The following is a 20633-nucleotide window of genomic DNA, read 5'->3' as shown; positions in this document are numbered from 1 at the left end:
TGTCGGATATGGGGGAACAGGATTGCTGAGGGAGGTCCATTTCATCTCGTTGTCTGGAATCTTTGTCTTTTTCGGAAACACCCACGAGGGAGAGGCAAGGGCATACAAGATACCATTTCAGCATGTGTTCTCCATGCCTGCTTCGTTCCTCTCGATCTTCAGGTGAAGACGATACCACCGTCAATGACCATCGTCTGGCCCGTGACGAACTCCGCGTCTTTTGAGCACATGAACCCGCCAACAACATTGCCGACGTCCTCTGGCACACTCACGCGTCCCAACGCCGTCAAATCCGAGCTATACTTCTTGACCGACTCGCCCTTCTTCCTTCCCTCGATCTCGCCCAACTTCTCATCAATGAGGTCCCACATCGCCGTCCCAACAATCCCCGGAGCGTAGGCGTTCACGTTGATCTTGTGCTTGGCCATCTCCATTGCAAACACCTGTGTGAGTCCCCTGACTGCCCATTTCGACGCGCTGTAGTGCGACAGGAGCGGAAACGGCTTGAAAGCAACGATGCTCGCCGCACCAAGGATCTTGTATCCACTGCTCCCTTCGGGCACGGGTCCCTGGGATATCATCTGTCTCGCCGCGTGCGTATAACACAGCCACACTCCCATGAAGTTCACGTCGAACATTCTGCGGACGTCTGCGTCGGAAATGTCCAGTGCCGGAGCGACCTGCGCGATGCCGGCGTTCGCGACCATCACTGTCAGGGGACCAAGCTTTTCTACCGACTCTTTTATCATGGACTGCACTTCTTCCGAGGAGGTTACGTCGGCGACTACGCCGATGGCAGCGCCGGAGCCATGTTTGGAGTTGAGCTCGGAGACAAGTTTGTCGATGCCGGGTTTATTTGCCGAGACGTCGTTGATGCAGACGGCATAGCCTTCTGCTGCGAGGCGCCGAGCGATGGCTTCGCCGCTGGGAGGAAAGGAAGGGTTAGTGAGTGCTGATTGATACACCGGATGTAGAAGTATACTTGCATCCCGCGAGATGAGCCCGTCACGATTGCGGTCCGCTTGGCCATTTGTTCTGTCCGACAGATCTCGAGCTTCAACGGATGAAGGGTTGAGGTACTGTTTGATATTCTAGGCGACGTGATTCTTGAAAGGCTTCGAGTTGGTTGCAGGTCTGGAGCGCCCGGGCCTTACTCAGGCAACGAAAGATTTATGTTTACATCGTGCGACGTTACCAGTCTCGCTGCTGTCATCCCGAGGTCTTCTCCTCTTCGGACACGCGGAGTGTTGTGATAAACCTACCAGCGCGAGTTATCCATTGATTGTCCTCGAACCACTCGAAGGTGGAGTAGGGACATGCGTGAGCAACAGTAGGGCGAGCTTGGGCGAGGAGGAGAAAGAAGGAGTGGGAGAAAGTGCGGGGCAATAAGGACCGAACGCAGCTCGGGCGGGACGATTTCCGAGATATGTACTGGGTACGTCCTTTCAAGGTCCTCCATACGCCTCACTGGATGGTTTCACGGTGGACGAGTGGCACACTCCTGGTTGGTTCTGAGTAGTTGATGTTGTTGAATTTGTGGAGGGTCATCACAGGAGTGTACAGTAATCAGTGGGGGGCCACAGCAAGATGTTCTTATGTTGCCCTGCGAACTTCGTCTTGCTCGACAGCGCTGCTTCTTCCGCCGGCTCGGGGCAATAGCACCGAACTGTTTTTGCTTCCGCGGATTGGGCTGTCGAAGTCAGGCTCCCTAGGCCTCATCCTGGTCTTTCTCTCATTCGCCAAACGAGGACTTCGAGGCATGCCAACGCGTTGCTCGTCCAAACTCAATGCGGTTGTCGATGGATCCGCTGACACTCCGTTGATTCGTACTGACTGAGAAAGCCCTAAGAGCAATTGTGACCGGACAAGGAGGAAATATGTCCGAGAGACAGCTTGGTGGTACACAGACACAGAAGAATCATCATGTTGGTCATTTTGAGTAACAGGATCTGGGTTCTGAACGTGAGGAACGGGATCTGAACTGCCCACAAATCAATCCATAAATTTGCAAATTGGCAATCGATAGTGGTCGATGTTCCAGTATTTTCGGCGAACGCCCTGCCATTCCCGCGTCAAATCGGGGAGCTCAACGGTCTCCCATTCCACGTCGAAATCGGACTCAAACAAGTCAAACTCGACAACCTTCTGATACACGTCGTAGCTGACCTGTCTATCGGCGCCCATGCCGTTGAAGAAAGACCACCGGCCGTTCTGGTTCAGGAGGCTGATCACTTGCTCCGAAAAAAAGTCGCGAAATGTGCCATATGACTCTGCGAAGGTGTCGAAGTAGATGGCGTCAAAGGCCTCGCCTTCTGCGATGAGTTGCGGAAGCACAGTTTGCCATTTTCCTCTGTGAGCGACCACATTGGACTTCTCCATCCATCCATTCCTTTCCATGTTGCTGAGAACATCGGGATGAGCTTCCACAATATGGTGACTAGCTGGTTTGTTAGCATGGTTTTGAATGTGCGTATCGATGATGCCCATGCCGAAGCCGATGTTCAAGATCTTGAGTCCCGGTTCTGGGAGGAGAGCATTAGCAGACCGAAGCATAATGTCGCTTTCCCATGCCATCATGACACCGTTTTGTTGTTCATCCAGAAGTCTGTTGTCGCCGACTGATAGTGCTGAAGAGAGGTAGACAGAGCTTGAGACATGTTCCTGCAGGCCGTTGGCTTCCGAGTTGTCCTGGCCGTGCGACCCTTCTGCCCCGTGGACATCCTCGCCGTCTTCACCGCCGTGGAGTCTTTCGTACCCTTCCAGGCGATTGAGAACCATCTCGGCGCGGACTCCAGCATCCACCATAATTTGATAGAGATCATGCAGGCCCAGGCGGTAGGCAATACAGCCGGGGGTCTCATCATTCTTGTCTAGCTGGTTCCAGATCGCGCCATTCTCGAGCAAGAACTTGAGAAATCGAACACCACTCTCTTCACTATGTACGGGATGATCAGCGTCTCCGTTGACCTGTGTCACACAGGTAGATATTGCGGCATGCAGCGGTGAGAAGCCTGTGACCGAATCTTGGACATCGACAGCTTTGCAGTCCGGGAATGAATAATGATCGATACACCTTTCTAGTGCCCGTATGTCGTGGTTGGCGGAGGCGCGGATGATTTCCTGGACGTTGTCCACAAGGGCGCTACCGTTGTTGCCCGTCACTAGAGGTGTAGCCATCTTGACGTGGGTCGGCTCAGCAGCTCGTTTACCGGCAACCCATCTGATGTCCATCGAGCCATCGAGTTAATGGTGGACATGGCAAATTTGACATGGGCGAACGGAAAAATAGAAAATCCGAGGTCGGGCCAAGACCGGCTAAAGGCCTGCAGAAATCGCCATCGACCTGCCCTGGCAAACCAACTTGAAACTAACCTCAGCTTGGTTTGTCTTGCTTTCTAAGACTCTCACAGCCTCAATCCCATCGCGAGATGGCCATCCTGTCCATCTGGTGCCTTTTCGAGACTTAATAGGATAGTGGCCTTGCTGTCGAGGCTGCCCTTGATTCTACACTAAAAGCTTGAGTCCTCCGTCCATCCAGCCTTGGCCGTAAGACGTCTTCCGACAACGCCACGCGAGCGCAATACGACGGCCTCTGCCAAAATTCCAGGACTGGGGGCTGCAGTCTACTTTCCCTGGAAACATGAGGGCGTCTCTAACCAAACCATGTTTTTCCGTGTCATCAAATCGTGATGCAGAGTTCCCTGATATAGTAAAGGTCCTCTTTGAGCCTTTAGCCGGTTGGGGTCGCAGCTGTCGAGAGTTTTCACGCCGAATATCCACGATTAAGACAGTCAATATCATTGTACGGTGAAAACCGCGAGCCTGGTGATAGTGAAGCCGTGCTGGCTTTTTGGACGACAATTCCGTTGCCGACACCATCATATTTGAAGCAGCAAAGCTGCCCCACCTAGAAACACAGCAAAGTCCGGCAGCCCGGCATTCAACCACACCATCGATTGTCCGACCGCTTAGCTACTTCTCAGCGGCCAATTCCCCTTATCTCCCACTTTCGTCGCAAGGAGGATGGGCAAGCCGAAAGGTAAAAGCCTCAAATCGGCGACGAGTGACACTCCGCAAGAGTTACATTCCGAATCGGTTTCTGTTCCCAGGCCGACGAGCCCTCTGAAAGCAGCCGACGGCCATAATGTGGCCGGTTGGGCGGATGAGGACATCCGAACCTACAACGAACTGCTCAGCGAAAGAGCCAAACTGGAAAAGGAGAAAAACGAGCTGGAGCAGAGATCCTCCAGGCATCAAACGCAGAGAGCCCTCCTCGATGAGAACGCGACAGCTCTAGACAAGCTCTTCAAATCTCAATTAGGAGGTGACTTCAAATTTACGGGCCGGGGGACCTGCTGCTTGGACTTTGACGTGACAGGAGCGGAGAGGGCTGAGGGCGCTGACGCCTCTTGTAACCACGAAATCTGTTTGCGGGCAAAGACGGGCATCTCTTGGATGGAGATGGACACGATCAAATACTACCATGCAAGAATCATGGCCGAGAAATCGCAGAGAATGCAAAATGCACTGCGGAAGCAGAGAGATGTGGAATTAGTGCGGGTTAAGAAAGACGACGAGGAGGAAGCCGCCACAAGAGCTCGCAGGAACGCTCTTTTAGAAAAAGCTCGCAACAGCCTCCATTTCCTACCCGCACCAAAGGATGATAAAGGCAGTGCTGCCGGTCCTTTGGAGACATCGGCGTTAGATTTGCTCCCAATGGCTTCCAAAGATTTTCTTCTTGATCCCAAAAACAGCGCCATTTTGGAGGCCGCCAAGGAGAACGAGCACATCGTGCGCAGAATACGCGGCAGGCTGGACAAAATTCGACACGACGTAAATGCTGGAAGGGTCTCTCCTGCGGACGCCCGTGTGAAGCTGGACCAAGCCAATTCTGAGATGGCGGAAGCTGAGAGGAAAAACAATGAGTTCCGGCAGATGATTCTGGATGCCGAACCCGCTATTTCACAGCTTCAGCCTCCCCCTGCTGCAACAGGGACGCGCACAACTGCCAGCACCTCAGCAAGCTTGACGACGGTTCTTCAAAACACCTTGGCATCATCTAATGCCGATGCCTTTTCTCAAGCCCTCAGTGTGATGAAGGGTTTCTTCAGTGCCTCAGATCCGCATGACGTGCAAACCGCCATCACGGACTTGCGCAGCGTTCTGGAACTCAACGGTCCAATGTCCCCAGTCCTACAAAAATCCTTCAAGGCTCTCGAAGAGATGCTCGCTAAACCAAACGCCAAAGGCTTCACGGTCGACGTCACCACCGGTGACGGAAAGACGCGAACCTGCAATAACGTAGTCGAAGTCATGATGAACCTTCGATTGAAGATGCAAGCCTCTGACAATCCCTCCGCCGCTGCCGATCCCGACCTGAATCTGGATGAAGACACGATCAAAGCCAATCTGGAATGTATCAAGGTCGAAGATGCCGCAAAGAAGGACATGCAGAAGATGGTGGAGAAGATGGGTGGAGACACGGCCCTGAATGTGACCACGGCGCTCAAGAAGATCAAGGCAAAAGCTATTCTGAAATCGCCCATACCACCGCTCTCCGATATCGTCCTTGACGATGTGATTACCGATATCCTCTTTCAGCGATCGGTCAATGCTCTGGTTATTGAAGCCTCAAAGGGTGCGAGCCTGGCGCAGCTCTCTGGAAAGGTGACCTCACTTGTCATTTCGACTTCCCGAAACAGCCCGGGGAAATACTTGGCAACGCTGAGCATGACCAAAGATGCTATAACCAAGGGAAAGAAACCCCCACCTGAAGTACTTCTCGAGGCGGTGTCAAAGGTGGAAGTCTCCATGACACAGTTTGTCAAAGCATACGGGGAGAAAATAAAACAGATCGACGCTGAGGAAAAAGCGAATCCTAACCCCCCTCCCAAGCCTGATCTCCCCACTAAACATATTCTAGAAGGCACTCATGTGGATAAAAAGGCCTTTGAACTCTTCAAGAAGTTCTTCCGCACCCCAGCGGCAAATGATACCGCAGCATTGCGAGCCCGTTTCTGCGAATACCATCATCTGCATATTGAAGAGGGCATCTGGGACATGCTTCACGTCGTGCTGAATCATCAAACTTCGGGCAGATTCTGGTGGGCAAACTGGGAAGCCGAAAAGAAGTATTGCATTGAAAACATGCAAGTCGCCGCAGCTACACCTACGGCGAAGATTGCTGATACTGTCTTGCAACTTCAAGAGCTTGGCATTTGTCCTGCGAGAGCTGCTATTATACTTACACAGCGTATCGCATTACAGATGAGACAGGACTCCGAAGCCGCAAAAATCAACATAATGGCGCTAAGGGACATTTACGCAGATTGTGAATCTCTCAAGAACAAAGAATGGGCCCGTTCTTTCAACTTTATTGGACAAGCCATGGCAGATACCTTCGCGATGTTGATGTTTGAGTTAGTCGGCCAGATCAATTTCGAGATCGCAATCATGGCCGCAGACTTCCTGGCTTTCATATGCACATTCGTGCTGGGATCCATGGACGCCATACGAGCCGAACTTAATCTGCGTTACCTCGAGCAGTTCATCCTCAGTACTTTGATGGAAAGCCGGACCCCAATCAACAAGTGCCGAGATATCTTCTCCCGATACGTCCACATATGCCAAGATTCCTCGAGGTACAGATGCTCGCTGGAGCATAGATGTCAAGCGACATACTCCCGTTATGTCACCGAGAAATTCGCGTCACTCGTCCCCGCGCCACTGAAAGTAACCAAGAAAGGAAAGGACAGCCCAGAAAAGGCTGCATCGCCTTCAGTTAAACCCGGAACTGGGACCGGGCCACCGCGACATATCCACGTTCGAGTAACGGTCAATGCTTATTGGGACGTTGCAAAAAGTCTCACGCCGCACTTGAAATGCATCGAGGGTAACAAGAAGAAAAAGAAGAAGTGTTTTTGCAGTCGACCCGACCAGGAATTTGCCGAGCAAATCCAAGTTCTCAAGCACTCTCTCGACATCAACCTTGCTGAACTCGAGACCATGATCAAGAAAGGCTTGAAACCTCCGAAGGACCTGTGGGACGTGCTGGAGAAAAATGCTTTGGCCCTACATGAACGCCCTGTAACCTATGAAGGAAACCAAAGAAGAATAGCAGAACTGAGGGCGAAAGTAGGGACCGGTCGATTTGCGGAGATTCCTCCTCCCAAGGAACCAGCAGCCAAGGAACCAAATGACACGCAACGACAGCTTAGTCTCAAACAAGTTCCCGTCAATGTTCCCAGCATCCAGAACAACCCCTCGAACAACAACCCCGAGAAAGGAAACCTCGAGAAGGGTGCGACAGAGAGTTCTTCGGGACATCAAAATGATCTATCGAACTCGAGCGAACCCACAGCATCGTCGGCCGAGACTAAATCCGCTTCCACAGCCGATCAAGACGACGAATCCGACTGGGTAATGACGGAACGAGAACTTGAGATCAGAGACCAGTTGCTCACTTTCTCCGACAGCGTAGATATGATGCACTCATTTGCTTCAGTCATGCATCATGGCGTGAGTGATCTCGCTCTTGATGGCGTGGCGTGGCAAATTGAAGACATGCTCATCGGCCATGTTGAAATGGCTTGGATTATTGCAAAGGCTCAGGGCTACACTGGACTGCAAACTTGGATGGAGTACTATTACGCACAAACCATGCCCACCCCCTTAGGGGAGAACTTCAAAGTCAATGGCAGCGGCGATTATGGCAACGATGGAAGCCTAGTTGATGCGAGCGCAAGAAAGAAGACTATAGCCTTCGACATTATCAGCAAGATGGGCGGCGCGAAAGGCAAGCCGCAATCTCACATCATTGGCTCTACGCAGACAGCGGCAGCGAACTCAGCCGCCGTCAGTGCAACCCCAGCTCCTTCTGTCGTGCAACAAGCCGAACAAGCAGTCGCTGACATGGAGCGCCTCGGTCGAAATTTCCTCTCGCAGATGGAGATCGTCTCGAATCGCCGCAAGCGCATGCCGAAGCGCAAGTGGTAGCACGAAATCACGGCCTGCTTTAGTCCCATACCCACGACAGAATCAGGTCAGCGCAGCAAAACGCGGCTCGACTCTTTCACACTTGCTTTAAATCGAAGTTTCAAGGGCGTGCGGCGTTATGGGGTAAGGAGGAAAAGTGAAACAGCATGAGAAGATCTCATTGTTCTCCCAAGGCAACGCATTACGCGATGGTTGAGTTTCACAAAGGGTAACGGAAATGAATTCAAACAAATATGCAATCAATGCAGTGGCCAAGCTTGTTGGAACGCCCATCTCAAAGAGAAGAAAGAAGAAAAAGCACCAAAAAAAATATTTATGCTGCGAACTACTAAACACTGCTCTAATGCTCGATACGAAATACTCGGGTCTTGTCTTTTTTCGGGGCTCTACATAGGCCATGCTGGACAAGTATGCATGCATGGATCGAAGGGGGCGTCGTCGCTGGGTCAACGAATACTTCCTTTTCGGTATTGATTGCACATCATGTATGTATGTGTTCGAGTGGAAACTGAGGGTTCTTGTCTTTTCTCTCTCTCTCTCTCTCTCTCTTGGTCGCATTTCGGGACAACGCTATGTACGGAGATGCCATCAGACGGTGCAGAAGCAGGGCCGGGTCGAAAGGTGAAGAGAGGAAGATGGAAGGGGTTGGGTAACCGAGCTGGTGGCAGAACAGCATGTATGGCAAGGCTGTATATGAGTGTTTGGTGTGTATGTGACGGAGGAGAGAAGAGCAGGCTGTAGGTAGATATGGCTAGGAGCTGCCAGCACGGGTTACAGCAGATAGGTCAATAGGTCAGTCGTCGTTGCGTCCGAAATGGCAGACATGTGCAAGTTATTAGCAGTTTCTCCTTTTTGGTCTTTGTATCTCGTCGATTCCCTCCCACCCTTTTTCTGCACCAGGCGAGCGCGCAGGAAACCTCTTCAACTCAATGCTTCCAATGTATTTGTTCGCAAAAGGTATCCATCCCACGTTGAGGACCTCGCGCGTGCATAGATCCATTACATACCATGATGCCGACTCTAAAACGCCAATTGTCATTCCCGCCTTCCCTCACGACTGTCTTAGGACTCGCCCGAGAGATGTCGACAGCATCCTCAAAAAGCTTTTAGCTCGCGGAAACCACCAGGAGAAAAGTGTCAGTCGTTGACTCCAGTCTCGCCATGGCTGAGAGCCACGAGAACATGCCGTTTTCATTTCTCCTTCCATCTTTTCCCAGCGGCCCAGCCATGACTTATCTCTCCAGTCTTCAAATTCCCGCCGCGCCTGGCGCATCCTTGTCCGCCTTCAGACTCAGCAGCAACTCGCGCATTCTCTTCTTGGAACTTCCGTCGCCACCACCCGACTGTCCCTTCCCGCTCAGGTCAACCAACTTGGCAATTCTCTCCCAAGCCGTGCCTCCAGCAGTGGTATCTTCTCTCTTTGCTAGAAATTCCTCTGCCTCTTTCGCAGTCTGTGCCTTTTGCTTATCGACTTTCCGGTTGTAGGATTCGTAGAATGAGTCGATGTCCTTCTGTGCGGTGGAGATTGTCTCTTCCTTTTTGCGCTGGCTGGCTTCGTCGCGGCGGGCAATTTCGGCGTCCCGTTTGGCTCGCCATTCACGGATGGGTTCAGTGTCTTCATCTTGTACCGGAGCAGTGTAGTTTGTGTAGCCGCCAAAGGGGGTCGAATCAGTTATGGTGCCGCCCGGTGCGACGTTCTGTTCATTTTCTCTCGTGTCAGTCCAATGGCCACCCTTCTCTAACAGCATTGTTAGAGGTGCATACCTCGTTTCGTGTGTCAATGGCAGGGAATGAGCTTTCAAAGTCGTCTAAGTCTTGTTGCCCGTCACCGCCTGATGGCAGTACCGGGGCAGATGTGAACTCGCCGTCACCACCTAATAGATCGTCGTCACCGTCTTCGACAGTAGCAGCACCAGGTCTATCGTTGGCATTGAATAGTTCGGCGTCCTCTCCCAGCAACGCCCGTTCGCGTTCGAGAAAGCTGCCTTGGGCGGCCGGGTCGGGGCGGATATCTGTTTCACCTGTCTCGTTTGTTAGGGATTTGTGGCACACGAAGTCTATGATGTCGCGCGAATCAGATCTAAGCCTTACCTGCATCGATGTCTTCAATTGAAGGGAACCGGTCTGCCATGATGAAGAGAGACGCAGGGGCGGAGGCAGTGCGCGAGTGGGACGGAAGACTGCCCACTAAGCAAGATACAGATAATAAGTCACTGCGTGTCTGAGAGTGATTACAGAGCTAAGGAGCCGTAGGAAATGGCAGTGCAGTCGACAGTGGTAAAGCTGGCACTTTTTGTGAGATGCTTGTTTTGCGATGGAAAGTCGCAGGGAGAGACAATTGGCGTGGTGCGAAATCGGTCTGTCTGACGAGGCTGATGCAGTCGAAAAGCAGTCGAAAAGCAGCCAAAAGACCGGGCAAATAAGAGTGGTAGGCTTGTCTGACAGAATATGGCCAGTTCCTGGGACTTGCTGGGACTCTCTTTCCACAACTACTAACCAAGTGCTGTATGTACCTCGATGTACTGGGGAACGACACCCTTTCCAATAGATTGAGATTGTTGCCGGCAGTCGAATTGATGTCTCCCTTGTTCCCCGGAGTCTTGCCTCGTCTCTTCATGTCCCTGCAGATGAGGACGACCCCAAGGCGACCATGTCTTTGAATTCATGGCTTAATTGGTGCCTTGTCGCCCTTCAAGCCCATACGATTATGCGACATTGACATTGTGTGTCTGCTTACTCTCCGACATGGCGAGCGCCATCGCTCATTGGACTGTCATCAGGGCTTGGGTTCGATACCATTCTCTGCTTTCTGCACCTCACATATTGACCGACACAGCCACAGAAGGGGCCATTTGGCTTTGGATGCAAGTCAGCCTGAGGCACCAATAGCTTGTTCAGACACTCCTCCACCAGCCTGGTACGTCTTCGCCCCCTGTTTCTGGAGTTGCTGTGAAAGACAGTATCCGCAATTGGTTGGGTTTCGTGTATACTCGACTTCAGGATCATCCGGCAAGTCCATCAGGATTCGTTTACCGCAAGAATTCGACTTTCATCGCCTCCTTTCATTCCACGGAACCGTTTCAATGTCAATATTTGCTGCTGTCATTATGCAGGATCCCACTAAGCAAGACGCGCCTCGGCCCCAAAGGGAGTTTCTCCAGCAAACAACATCTTGGAGTGGCCCATGAGATTCAGCTGCTACAGACATTACTATACTATATAAAGATGGGAGCCTCGCTGATTGTGTGTATGACAGGATAATATGCGACACCGAGCGGCATTTCCAAAAGTCATGTTTGTCAGTTACACTCATCCTGCCCAACTGAGGGACCCGGACAAGCAACAGCAGGTTTCGTCTTTTGCAGCACGTCGACAGCAAACAAAGATGCGCAAGAAAAAGCCCGAGGGCAAGACGCGGGCTTCCGCAACCCGCTCATTCGAGCCACTCGTCTGGCGTGCTCTCGGGTATACGCAACGGCGCAAGCCCACATTTGAGCATAAAAGACCACAAACACCCACGGATCCGCAGGCGGACGCCAGCGACCTGGTTGCTCCATTACTCAGTAACTTGGGAGGATTGCGCGAGGATCCCTTCGGATCGTACCCAATCAAAGCCACCTATTTGGTGAAGTGGGCCGTCGATCAATGTACGTCAATTTCGTCAAGAGTGCCTCTAAGGGCGTATTGAGGTCGAAGACTAATTTTCATAGATGTACAAGATGTTGCGGTCAAAAGCAGGGAACTCTTCACTGAAGCAAATGGAGACAACTGGTTGATGACATATCGATTTGCCGTCTCTCTCCAATCTGAACTCCTCTTTGAATGCCTTGTATTATATACGCTCTGTCAATTACCCCCTTCCTGCAAGCCATTTCCTGGACTGCGCCGGATTCGCCTTCAGTATCGAGCAAGCATTTTGACAAAGCTACGCCAAAGGATATCCGATCCTCGGCTGTGTGCCGATGATGTTACTTTGCATGCTATTACCACTTTGCTCGGTTCTGATGTAAGTCCTTTCTGTGCGAGGATGCTTCAAAGCTGATCTTTCTCTTCAGTTTCACATGGCTGAGGATGATTACGTGGAAATGCATCGAGCTGGCTTGAGGCAAGTCATTGCCATGCGTGGTGGATTGGAGACAGGAAATTTCGATACAATGACGAAGTTTACAGTAACGTCGTAAGGGTACCCACAGGCGAGGGAATGAATCGCGCTAACCAAGGCAAAATGAAGAACCGAGTTTTTGTGTGATATGGCCATCAAAAGACGACAGACAACCAAATTAGAGCCCATCACTCCGGAATTGATTCTACAATATCCCAAACAATCTTTCCCTCTCGAGATTTCCAGCCTGACGGATAAGCTGCCGGACGGCTTTCGTGAACTAGCAGTTTCTTGCAAGATTTCTATCCAGACAATAAAGCTCCTGCACCAAGTCGCTTTAAGGGTGACCGGAGAACGTCTTGAAGCGCTTCCACACGTCTGGGGCCGGAGCGAGCAATTCGAATTGATGCGCGTCGTGGCCACGGCAAGTGTACCAAAATTGGAGCGACAAGTCTGCCTTCTGGTCCTCATTTTTGAACGGTCCTGGCTTGCGACGACTCCCGATTCCGTCGCACCACGAAGAATGTATGGGCGAGTAGGCCAGGTATTTCGAGACCGCTTGAGAGAAGTGACCCAGAATATGGCCGAGCTGGGGACAGACGTGGACAGCGACTTTATGATATGGGCAACAATGGTCATTGTGACGGCCACGGATGAAAGCAAGTTGGGTGAAGAAGAGAGAAAGGAGCTCATGGCACTGTTGTTCATGCTATGTCCGCAGATGAAGAGTTGGGATACAGCCATGGGGTCTCTAAGGAAGTATTACTGGAGCCAGGCCTTGATGACTCAGTGGCACTCGGAGTGGCTAGCAGCGAGATCTTGCAATATATAGAAGGATCATATAGACTGGGTCAGTGATGGTAAGTGACCATATCTATACTCTGTATCTGTAGTCTTGTACCCAGCAGTTGCTCCTGGCATCCAGCTCCATCAAGCATATATGTGTGTCACGTGCTGGGGGCCGTCATTTGAACCACAATTTGTCCGAAACAACAACAACTCCATCGACTTTGAGCTCAACTTTGTCCTCTCAACCTATCTAATATCATCATCAGCCACAGATAATTCCACAATTCGCGCCTTGAAGGTCTTTACGAGAAGGGCGGTTTCGGATTTGGGCGGCTACGACGGAATCTTTGCCGCTCTGTTGCAGAGCATTCTCCCTCTCTCCTCTCTCACACAGCCTGTCATAGCTCGTAGCATAACCTATCCCGATCGTGAATCCCCAATTCACTTCTGCCTGGGCCTTGCTTCATCCACGCGTAGAAGACAAGGACCTCAAAGGAACGGCTGCGCGCTCTCCATCTTACACACACGTCCACGGGTGCCGCATGGTGTAGGAAGAGGTACCACCCCGGACCAACATGTCGTACACCGACGAAGCTCTCAAGGCCAAGCTCTCGACCCTCAACGAGACGCAAGATAGTATCGTCTCGGTTTCACAATGGATCATGTTCCATAAGTACGTGCCTTCCCGAGCTGCCATGTCTCTTGCTATGGAAAACCATTCTGTCAATATCAACCACAGCTAACACTGTGTTATCCAGGAGACATGCGGATCGCATCGCAAACTACTGGCTCACCCGTCTCCGCGATTCACCGCCAGCAAAACGCCTTAACTTCATCTACTTGGTGAACGACATCGTCCAAAATGCCCGAGCACGGAAGCGCACCGAATTCCCGGACGCGTTTTCTCCCTTGATGGCCGAGGCCATCCAGACCGCCTATCGCTCCTCGCCACCCGAGATCCAAAGCAAAATCCGGCGAGTTGTCGATGTATGGCGAACGCGGAATGTTTTTGAGGTTCCGATCTTGGATGCCATCGATGCGCGAATTGACGAGATCGACAAGTCGAAGGGATCGGGAGGGAAGAAGACCCTCATGGGAAACTCACTGTTCGGTTCCTCTTCATCCTCAGGCGCAATGCCAAAGGAACTGGAGACCCTAGCGCCGTTACAGATCGCCGTGACCAAGGAAACCATTTCCGCTAGACCTGCCATCGACAACGCACAGAACGAGTACGCCAAACTCAACGATCCGGAAGCGGTGTTGCCTAGTCCGCCCGTCCACGCCGCGCGACTGTCGAGCCTGATCAAATCCCTTGCTGCGGCTGAATCGTCCGTGTCAGCCAGTATCAAGGCTAGAAAGGCTCTAATTGCGGATCTTGAGCGGATCTTGGAGATTAACAAGACAGCGCTGGCGAAGGAGGAAGAGACGTACTTGACGCTGGAGAGTCGGAGGGCTAGCACCGAAGCAAAGAAGCGAGAGGTCGAAGATGCCATTATTCGTGGTCTGTCGTCCGCTGAGACAGCTTCCTCATCCGAACATTCCGGTGTCACTAACCCCGGAGGTGTTTCGAGCGGCGGCGACATCCTAGGCAACGACATCGGCGCAAACAACGTCAGTAGTGAAACATCAGCTAGCCATTTCCTCGCCGAACGTCCTGAGATCGAAGAACTTACCGATGACGAGGGCGACTTTGTGACCGGAGGCATGTTCGATCAACCCCAATCCAACAACGCACAGTGGGATCAATCAGCTCCCGCCCCCGTTGCCACTGCATCCCCGGGCCTGGCGAGCTTTCGACCTAACAACCCCGCTGTCGCAGCAGCCCTGGCAGACTTCTCTAGCATTGGTGCAACACCAACACCAGACTATACGGCATTTCTACCCAGCAGCACCTCCAGCGCGGGTGGCCATACAAACGCACCTGCAATGCCTCGTGTCCGCTCTGCGAGTGGAGGACAAGGTGTCAATGGTTTCGGCGCCAAGAGACGGAAGATATCTCACGGTGAAGACGAGCAGGTTCCTGATCTAGGCGAGATGGGCATGGAAGGGTTCGGCCAAGCACAGAGCCAAAGTCGAGATCAAGGTCGAGATCAAGGCCCCGGAGTGGTGGGAGGACACGAGGCAAATCTTCGGGGCGACGACCTCTTGAAGAATCTAGACGAGGACGTGGATGAACTGTTGCGGCAGGAGGCTGCTAGAGGCAGTGAAAACGAAGTGCCAGGGATCTAGAATGTCCCCCCCGAGCGTTGTTGCGAGACTCAGTACTGCGAGCGATTGGACTGGGGAGTGGTACTGCCGCAGAGTCTAGTGGTCCTGAAGAAAACTGGCTATCGAGGTCCCGATGATGATGGTGGTGGTGGTGGTGATGACGAAGAAGAAGAAGAGCAAGACTGCGAGTGGAACACAGATTATCACTTCTGCGTTCCACTTTCTGGGTTTTCTTGAACGAGCGCGCCTTTCTTGGGGAGTGGGAGGCGGAAAAGCGAATGAGGAAACTTATGTATCATTACTCCGTATCATTGCTTCTTGCTAGGAGGCGGTATTTCCAATGGGATGGCAGAGCACGCACAGAGGAGCGAGAGAGAGATTTATATCTCGGGGAGAGAGGAACTGAGCTTCTTTTTTTTAGGCTCTTCGGTCAACGTGTGTGATTCCTTCGCTAAGTTTACGCATGTACAGCTTCCTTCGAGGCAACCACTTCTATTGTACACCGAACAGAGGGAGAGAAGAAGAAGAAGAAGAAGAAGAAGAAGAAGAAAACAGGTAGGCATCTCTTCTATTGCTCTCTAGTCACGTAGAGGAAGCCGTTCTCTCCCCCTCTGTGTGTGTATGTGGGCGCGGGACAAGTGTTGTAACAATCAAGAGACATTCCGATTAAGGAAGCTAAGTGTGTAGAAGAAGCCTCCCGCTCTCAGCCACATTTTGCTTTTCCAGCCTGGAGTCCAGCGATCCAGCGATCCTTCATCCACCTTGCAGGTCCACGGTTGTAATGAATAACTCCTGGCCAACCGACCAAATGTATGTTACCAGGACTGAAGCTGCCTCCCCGGTCCGCTGCTTCAAGCAGTGTTCGCTGAATGCCTGGCTCTTGGGATTGTTCTATTCCGGAACAATACTCAAAGGACGTTGCTGCTCGGAGCTCGAAAGTGACTGGAGATTACATGGCGAAGTCGGAATGACGGCCTCCTAGTCGCCGAAGCAGCTTGAATTGCCTAAGCATGGGCCAAGAAATCTCTTCCTGCATGTTTCCCAAGCAGGGAACGTTCCATCCTCGAGATTCAAGGTCTTTCGACCACGGATCGTGCAGAGACCGACCATTGTCTTGGAACTATCCTAGTGATCAAACATGTCTCACCGAGTCGGCCTCTTTAAAGGATGCGCCTCCGTATTCAGAACCCAGTCATCCAAGCTCACCAATGTCGGCTCGCTAAACACCAAGTAAAAGTACTTCAGCGTCTCGGCAAGCCAAAAGCTTTCCATGCGATCACTTTGCACTGGCTCGGCAACCCTCACATCATGGATGGCGGCGTGCGCAATGGGCGTTCTCGTGGCTTTCTCGATGGATTGGAACATTTTCCACGCGATATCTTGGTATCGTATGTCTCCCGTAATGCGGTACATGACAAACACGGACTCGATGGCTTCCGGGCGGAGGATGTATCGGTTGTCGCCATGGTCAGTGAACCCGGGAACAAGACGACGTTGCTCGGCAAGTGTCTTCCCGCGCTCAACGGAGCCCATGGATGCCGTTTCCTGGGTCACGCCATGTTTTCTGGATATGCCTTCATACCACTTCTCCTCCGTCCAGTTGCATTTTCCTGAAGGTGGGTCAATCGTGCCAATTTGGCATGCTATCATGTGGAAGGTTTCAGGCATCAATCCCGACGGCATTGCGTTGTAAGCCCACACGCAGCCGTCGATTAGTCGACGGGCAACATCCAATTCGTCAGGTCGAGAGAAGATTTTGGCGCCAATCCCGACCATGCCGCTGACGAAGCACGCTAGGTGTTGGCCCTGCGGCTCAATATTGGCGATGGGGATCGTCTCCAGAGCAGTAAGGGCCGCGTTGCCGCTGAAAAGAAGATCCTCACCCCCTGGCACCAAAGGGCGGAAGAAGAGATGCCTCTTTGCGGTATCAATGGCCTCTTCATACATGTGCTTGTATTTCTGGTCTCGGCCTCCCAACATCAGATACTGCTTCGGCAGATATTCATAAGTCGAGTCGGCCATGCCGCCCATTGTGAAATGGTTGTAGTCCCACGATATCTCCTTGGCGTTCACAATGGTGGGCCATAAACCAGGGATACGGGTGGTGTTCTGGGCCCATTCCATCTCCTCTGCGATCCTTTGGATGGCATCAAAGTATCTGAAGTCGGCGGTGAGTTGGCTCAGTCGGGTGAATTCGACAGTCAAGCTGCCAATTTCTGCGAGCAGTGTGTTGGTGCCAGGCTCGATCTCGCCACCTAGGGCCGTTTTCTTCCAATTCCACCGCGTCATAGGCATATGGAGGGGCGTATCAAAGGCCGAGTAGAGAATCTCGCCCAATTCCCTGGCTTTGTCGAGGAGGATGCTGTACTTTCCGTCTGTGAGGTCATAGGCGGCCAGAAGACCACCGAGGTAACGTATTGTCGTCTCAAAGACATTCAGTGTGTCGGCATCGTTGGTGGTGAAATCGATGCGTTTGACTTGCTCGACACAGAGGTCAAACTCATCCTTCAAACCCATGATGAGGAGCGTGTCCATCGTGTCGACAAGAGTAGCCCCCCATCCACCAAAACTTGAGCGGGATGCACCGCTGAGTGGAGCAACTTCATCTTGGCCCCAGGCATGTTTCTTGTATCCATTCCAGGCATGAACAAATGCTTCTTTGACCGCCGCTCTCCTTGTTTCTCGAGTAGTCTTAGCAGCCGCGGGTTCAGGATGTGATTCGAAGTCGAACTGGATCTTGGGAATCTGCTCGAGAGGGCCTATGGGGAGTTCCCGATAGCCTGCGACTGGATATCGCTCAGGGCGTTTGGTCCAGTGCAAGTTGGTGTTGTGATTTGACGGAGGAAAGGGGACTGCGGTGGGATCGCTAGGGTAGAGGTAAATGTAATAGACGAGACAGGCCAGAAAGAACGCTGGCAACAGCCAGAGTCGCCGTATCAGTATCATGCTGGTGCTCGTACTGCTGAGCAGTGATTGACGATCTCCATCTAGGCAGATACGCAGTCTATCAGATAGGGAGAGGGATGGAGATCCACAAATAGAAACAGCCCCAAATCAAATCTGGAGTTTTATGTAGGGGGGCCTTGTGTTCCTGTACGGAGAAGTCGGGCCACACCAGGCGAAGGACATGGTGCACGAGACCCTGACGAGACCTAAGGTTGTCGTTAAGATCGCAGTAGGTTTTAAGCTTAAGCCCCTGACTAAGAGGTGCCCCGCTTGCCCGCAGCCTGCCCGCAGGCACAGAACCCGTTCCCCGGATCAAGCTCTGTCGATTTTCGGTCTTCCGAAATGGACATCTTGTCAACGGCGCAAAGTCCCGTCTGCTCCCAACATGGCATTGACAGGAGTGTTCATTCTCCCTATAGCTCCTGGCCAGTCTTCGCCATCTTCGGCTCTCATCTCTCACATCTCGCGCTCATTTCCAGCCGAACCTCTTCCGCCCTTCCACCTTGACCACCGCCACTTCGTCGACACCTCCCATCTGCTCCCCAACTCTGACATATCCCAACGCAAGTCGGCCAGTATTCTGACTCTATCGCACACGCCTTCCAAGACATATGTCGCCATATCATCCCCGAAAGAGGACTCTCAGGCGGCTGAACACTTGGCGTCCCCCTCACTTACCACCATCACCATCCCTTCGAGCTCCGCAGACCCATTCACCCAACTCATCGGAACAAAGCTCCAACCACAATGGGCGCACCGGCAGTCCCTGGTCATAGACAACGGCACCGCACTATCCCTAGACGGTGGCGAGTGGACCATCCGTATCGGAGATCTAAAGACTCCCTCTCGACCAAACCAAGCTAGCTCCAACCTTAGAGGCATGGTCGTGGAGGTCTCCTTCGTTGGGTCCCCCGCCGACACAACGCACAATCAGAGTCCAGATGATGCTCCAAAAGGTGTTGATGGGAAGGTTGTGAGCAAAGAAGACGAGACCCTGTTACGTGGGTTGCTCGACTCGGTCACCGATGGCAGCGGAGTACCCTCGATCCACAACCTCGAAACTACTCGGTCTTTGATTCGACGCACGAAGGCTCACGCGACAGATATCGACACCGGGGACACCTCGCCGGACTGGGATCTGGCACATTTGTATTTGGACGTCCTTCGAGGATCAAGAGGGTGAACGGACACAAACACCTGGGGATCTTCGAATTTCTTCCTAGCCACTCGACCCCTGCAGGGCGCGGAGGAGAGCCTTCATCCACACAGCACAACACAGTACAGTATAGCATGGGAACGGTTGCAATCAACAAGTCTTGAACCTGCCCAGGACTCTTCTGAGCACGGCAACGCTTTGCCGACTACAACAACTCTCGACCTCTGCGCGCCCACACGACAACCTTCCTTCCGGCTCTTTACGCCGACCCGGCAATGTCCACATCTAAAGAGACAACGCGCCGTGAAAAGCCTTGAGGACCCGACTTGCATGCACGTTGCGGCAAAGCACGCCCTTGCGGCAAAATGGAATCGACCCTTCTTGACAGTTGAACCAAACGCACAGCGCGGATTCCGAGTGTATTCTAGATAGAGCTACGGTACGACGTTCCCACGAACCGCAAGACGGAAAAATAACACAAAGCACATCAAGAACTGTCAACAATCATTTATCTAGCTAAAATGGGGGCTATGAAATCCAGCATCGCACCATAGCCTTGGACCCCTAAGGGTTTTCGCCAGGCGCCCCAGCATCGTCATCATCATCTGCATACTTTTTGAAACGACCTATTCCCACATTTCTGAAAGGAAGGGGGGAAAAAAGGGAAATTAGGGGAATGCAAGCAAGTTACATTCGTCTGGAGTCAGTTTCGTGGACTCCGAGTACGTGGCCAGGCGAAAGGACCTAGATTACGTTACCTCCTCCCTTGATCTCCCCAGCCTCGTGCAGCCCTCGACCCTGCTCTGGCAGCCGTAGTATATCCCTAATGTACTCCTTACTCCCGTGAGGATGAGGCTGAGCCGACATTGAGCACTGGCCCACTCAACCGGGTCGCCTCGATATGTCCAAACCTGCATACGCAAACGAGTTTCTCGTTCGCGAGGACTTTGCTAGAAGTTACAGGATATCTTGCTCATGTCGATACCTCTATTCGTATTCGCATTTCATATTCATACTTCATATTACGTCTTAGCGTATATGTACTCGGCATATGCATATATCGTGAACATAACTCAGGCACACGATGCCGGTGTCGCACGCCGCTTGGGACAAAAGTCAACAGTACTCCCTCACCAAATAATTCTGCAAATCGCATAAAGCACACGAAGAGAACGCTGCTATAGGTCTAACCCGATGATGTTCTTTTCGCGCAGCCTTGAAAAACCCCCATGTCCATGTCTTCATGCCCAGATGGAAATTCACCTTTCTGTATGCTCCTGGCCTCACCGATGCCAGAAAACGCCGGACGCTATGCGCCGTGGTTCCTTTATAGTTGGTTGGATAAGAAACGAAAAACACTATGGCCGACGGCGTCATTCATGTTGCTTCGGAAGAGAGACGCCGGAAGTTTCCAGGGCCAGATGTCTCTTTTTTGGG

The 20633-nt window shown here is 52.2% G+C and overlaps 8 protein-coding genes across 8 annotated transcripts; 4 read left to right on the top strand and 4 right to left on the bottom strand.

Annotated features, from left to right (window-relative positions):
- Positions 1-158: 158 nt before the first annotated feature.
- Positions 159-1030, bottom strand: A1O5_03699 (uncharacterized protein; the record flags this gene model as incomplete). The annotated part of the gene is made up of 2 exons (XM_007744310.1): positions 159-924; positions 966-1030. 2 exons carry the CDS (start codon positions 1028-1030, stop codon positions 159-161), a joined length of 831 nt encoding a protein of 276 aa, XP_007742500.1.
- A 962-nt stretch (positions 1031-1992) lies between these two features.
- On the bottom strand, positions 1993-3177 carry A1O5_03698 (uncharacterized protein; the record flags this gene model as incomplete). Its single annotated transcript, XM_007744309.1, has 1 exon — positions 1993-3177. The coding sequence occupies one exon, from the start codon at positions 3175-3177 to the stop codon at positions 1993-1995; it is 1185 nt and encodes a 394-aa protein (XP_007742499.1).
- An 846-nt stretch (positions 3178-4023) lies between these two features.
- On the top strand, positions 4024-7995 carry A1O5_03697 (uncharacterized protein; the record flags this gene model as incomplete). Its single annotated transcript, XM_007744308.1, has 1 exon — positions 4024-7995. One exon carries the CDS (start codon positions 4024-4026, stop codon positions 7993-7995), a length of 3972 nt encoding a protein of 1323 aa, XP_007742498.1.
- A 1247-nt stretch (positions 7996-9242) lies between these two features.
- A1O5_03696 (uncharacterized protein) lies at positions 9243-10126 on the bottom strand (the record flags this gene model as incomplete). The annotated part of the gene is made up of 3 exons (XM_007744307.1): positions 9243-9692; positions 9760-10016; positions 10087-10126. The coding sequence occupies 3 exons, from the start codon at positions 10124-10126 to the stop codon at positions 9243-9245; spliced, it is 747 nt and encodes a 248-aa protein (XP_007742497.1).
- Positions 10127-12245: 2119 nt separating this feature from the next.
- A1O5_03695 (uncharacterized protein) lies at positions 12246-12929 on the top strand (the record flags this gene model as incomplete). Its single annotated transcript, XM_007744306.1, has 1 exon — positions 12246-12929. The coding sequence occupies one exon, from the start codon at positions 12246-12248 to the stop codon at positions 12927-12929; it is 684 nt and encodes a 227-aa protein (XP_007742496.1).
- Positions 12930-13461: 532 nt separating this feature from the next.
- A1O5_03694 (uncharacterized protein) lies at positions 13462-15115 on the top strand (the record flags this gene model as incomplete). Its single annotated transcript, XM_007744305.1, has 2 exons — positions 13462-13559; positions 13645-15115. The coding sequence occupies 2 exons, from the start codon at positions 13462-13464 to the stop codon at positions 15113-15115; spliced, it is 1569 nt and encodes a 522-aa protein (XP_007742495.1).
- A 1122-nt stretch (positions 15116-16237) lies between these two features.
- A1O5_03693 (mannosyl-oligosaccharide alpha-1,2-mannosidase) lies at positions 16238-18040 on the bottom strand (the record flags this gene model as incomplete). The annotated part of the gene is made up of 1 exon (XM_007744304.1): positions 16238-18040. One exon carries the CDS (start codon positions 18038-18040, stop codon positions 16238-16240), a length of 1803 nt encoding a protein of 600 aa, XP_007742494.1.
- Positions 18041-18425: 385 nt separating this feature from the next.
- A1O5_03692 (uncharacterized protein) lies at positions 18426-19223 on the top strand (the record flags this gene model as incomplete). Its single annotated transcript, XM_007744303.1, has 1 exon — positions 18426-19223. The coding sequence occupies one exon, from the start codon at positions 18426-18428 to the stop codon at positions 19221-19223; it is 798 nt and encodes a 265-aa protein (XP_007742493.1).
- Positions 19224-20633: the final 1410 nt, after the last annotated feature.

The sequence above is a fragment of the Cladophialophora psammophila genome (assembly GCF_000585535.1).
Source record: "Cladophialophora psammophila CBS 110553 chromosome Unknown aczJe-supercont1.5, whole genome shotgun sequence".
NCBI classification, from domain to species: Eukaryota; Fungi; Ascomycota; class Eurotiomycetes; order Chaetothyriales; family Herpotrichiellaceae; genus Cladophialophora; species Cladophialophora psammophila.
The sequence above is the reverse complement of the archived record's forward strand: the minus strand, read 5'-3'. Positions and strand labels throughout refer to the sequence as shown.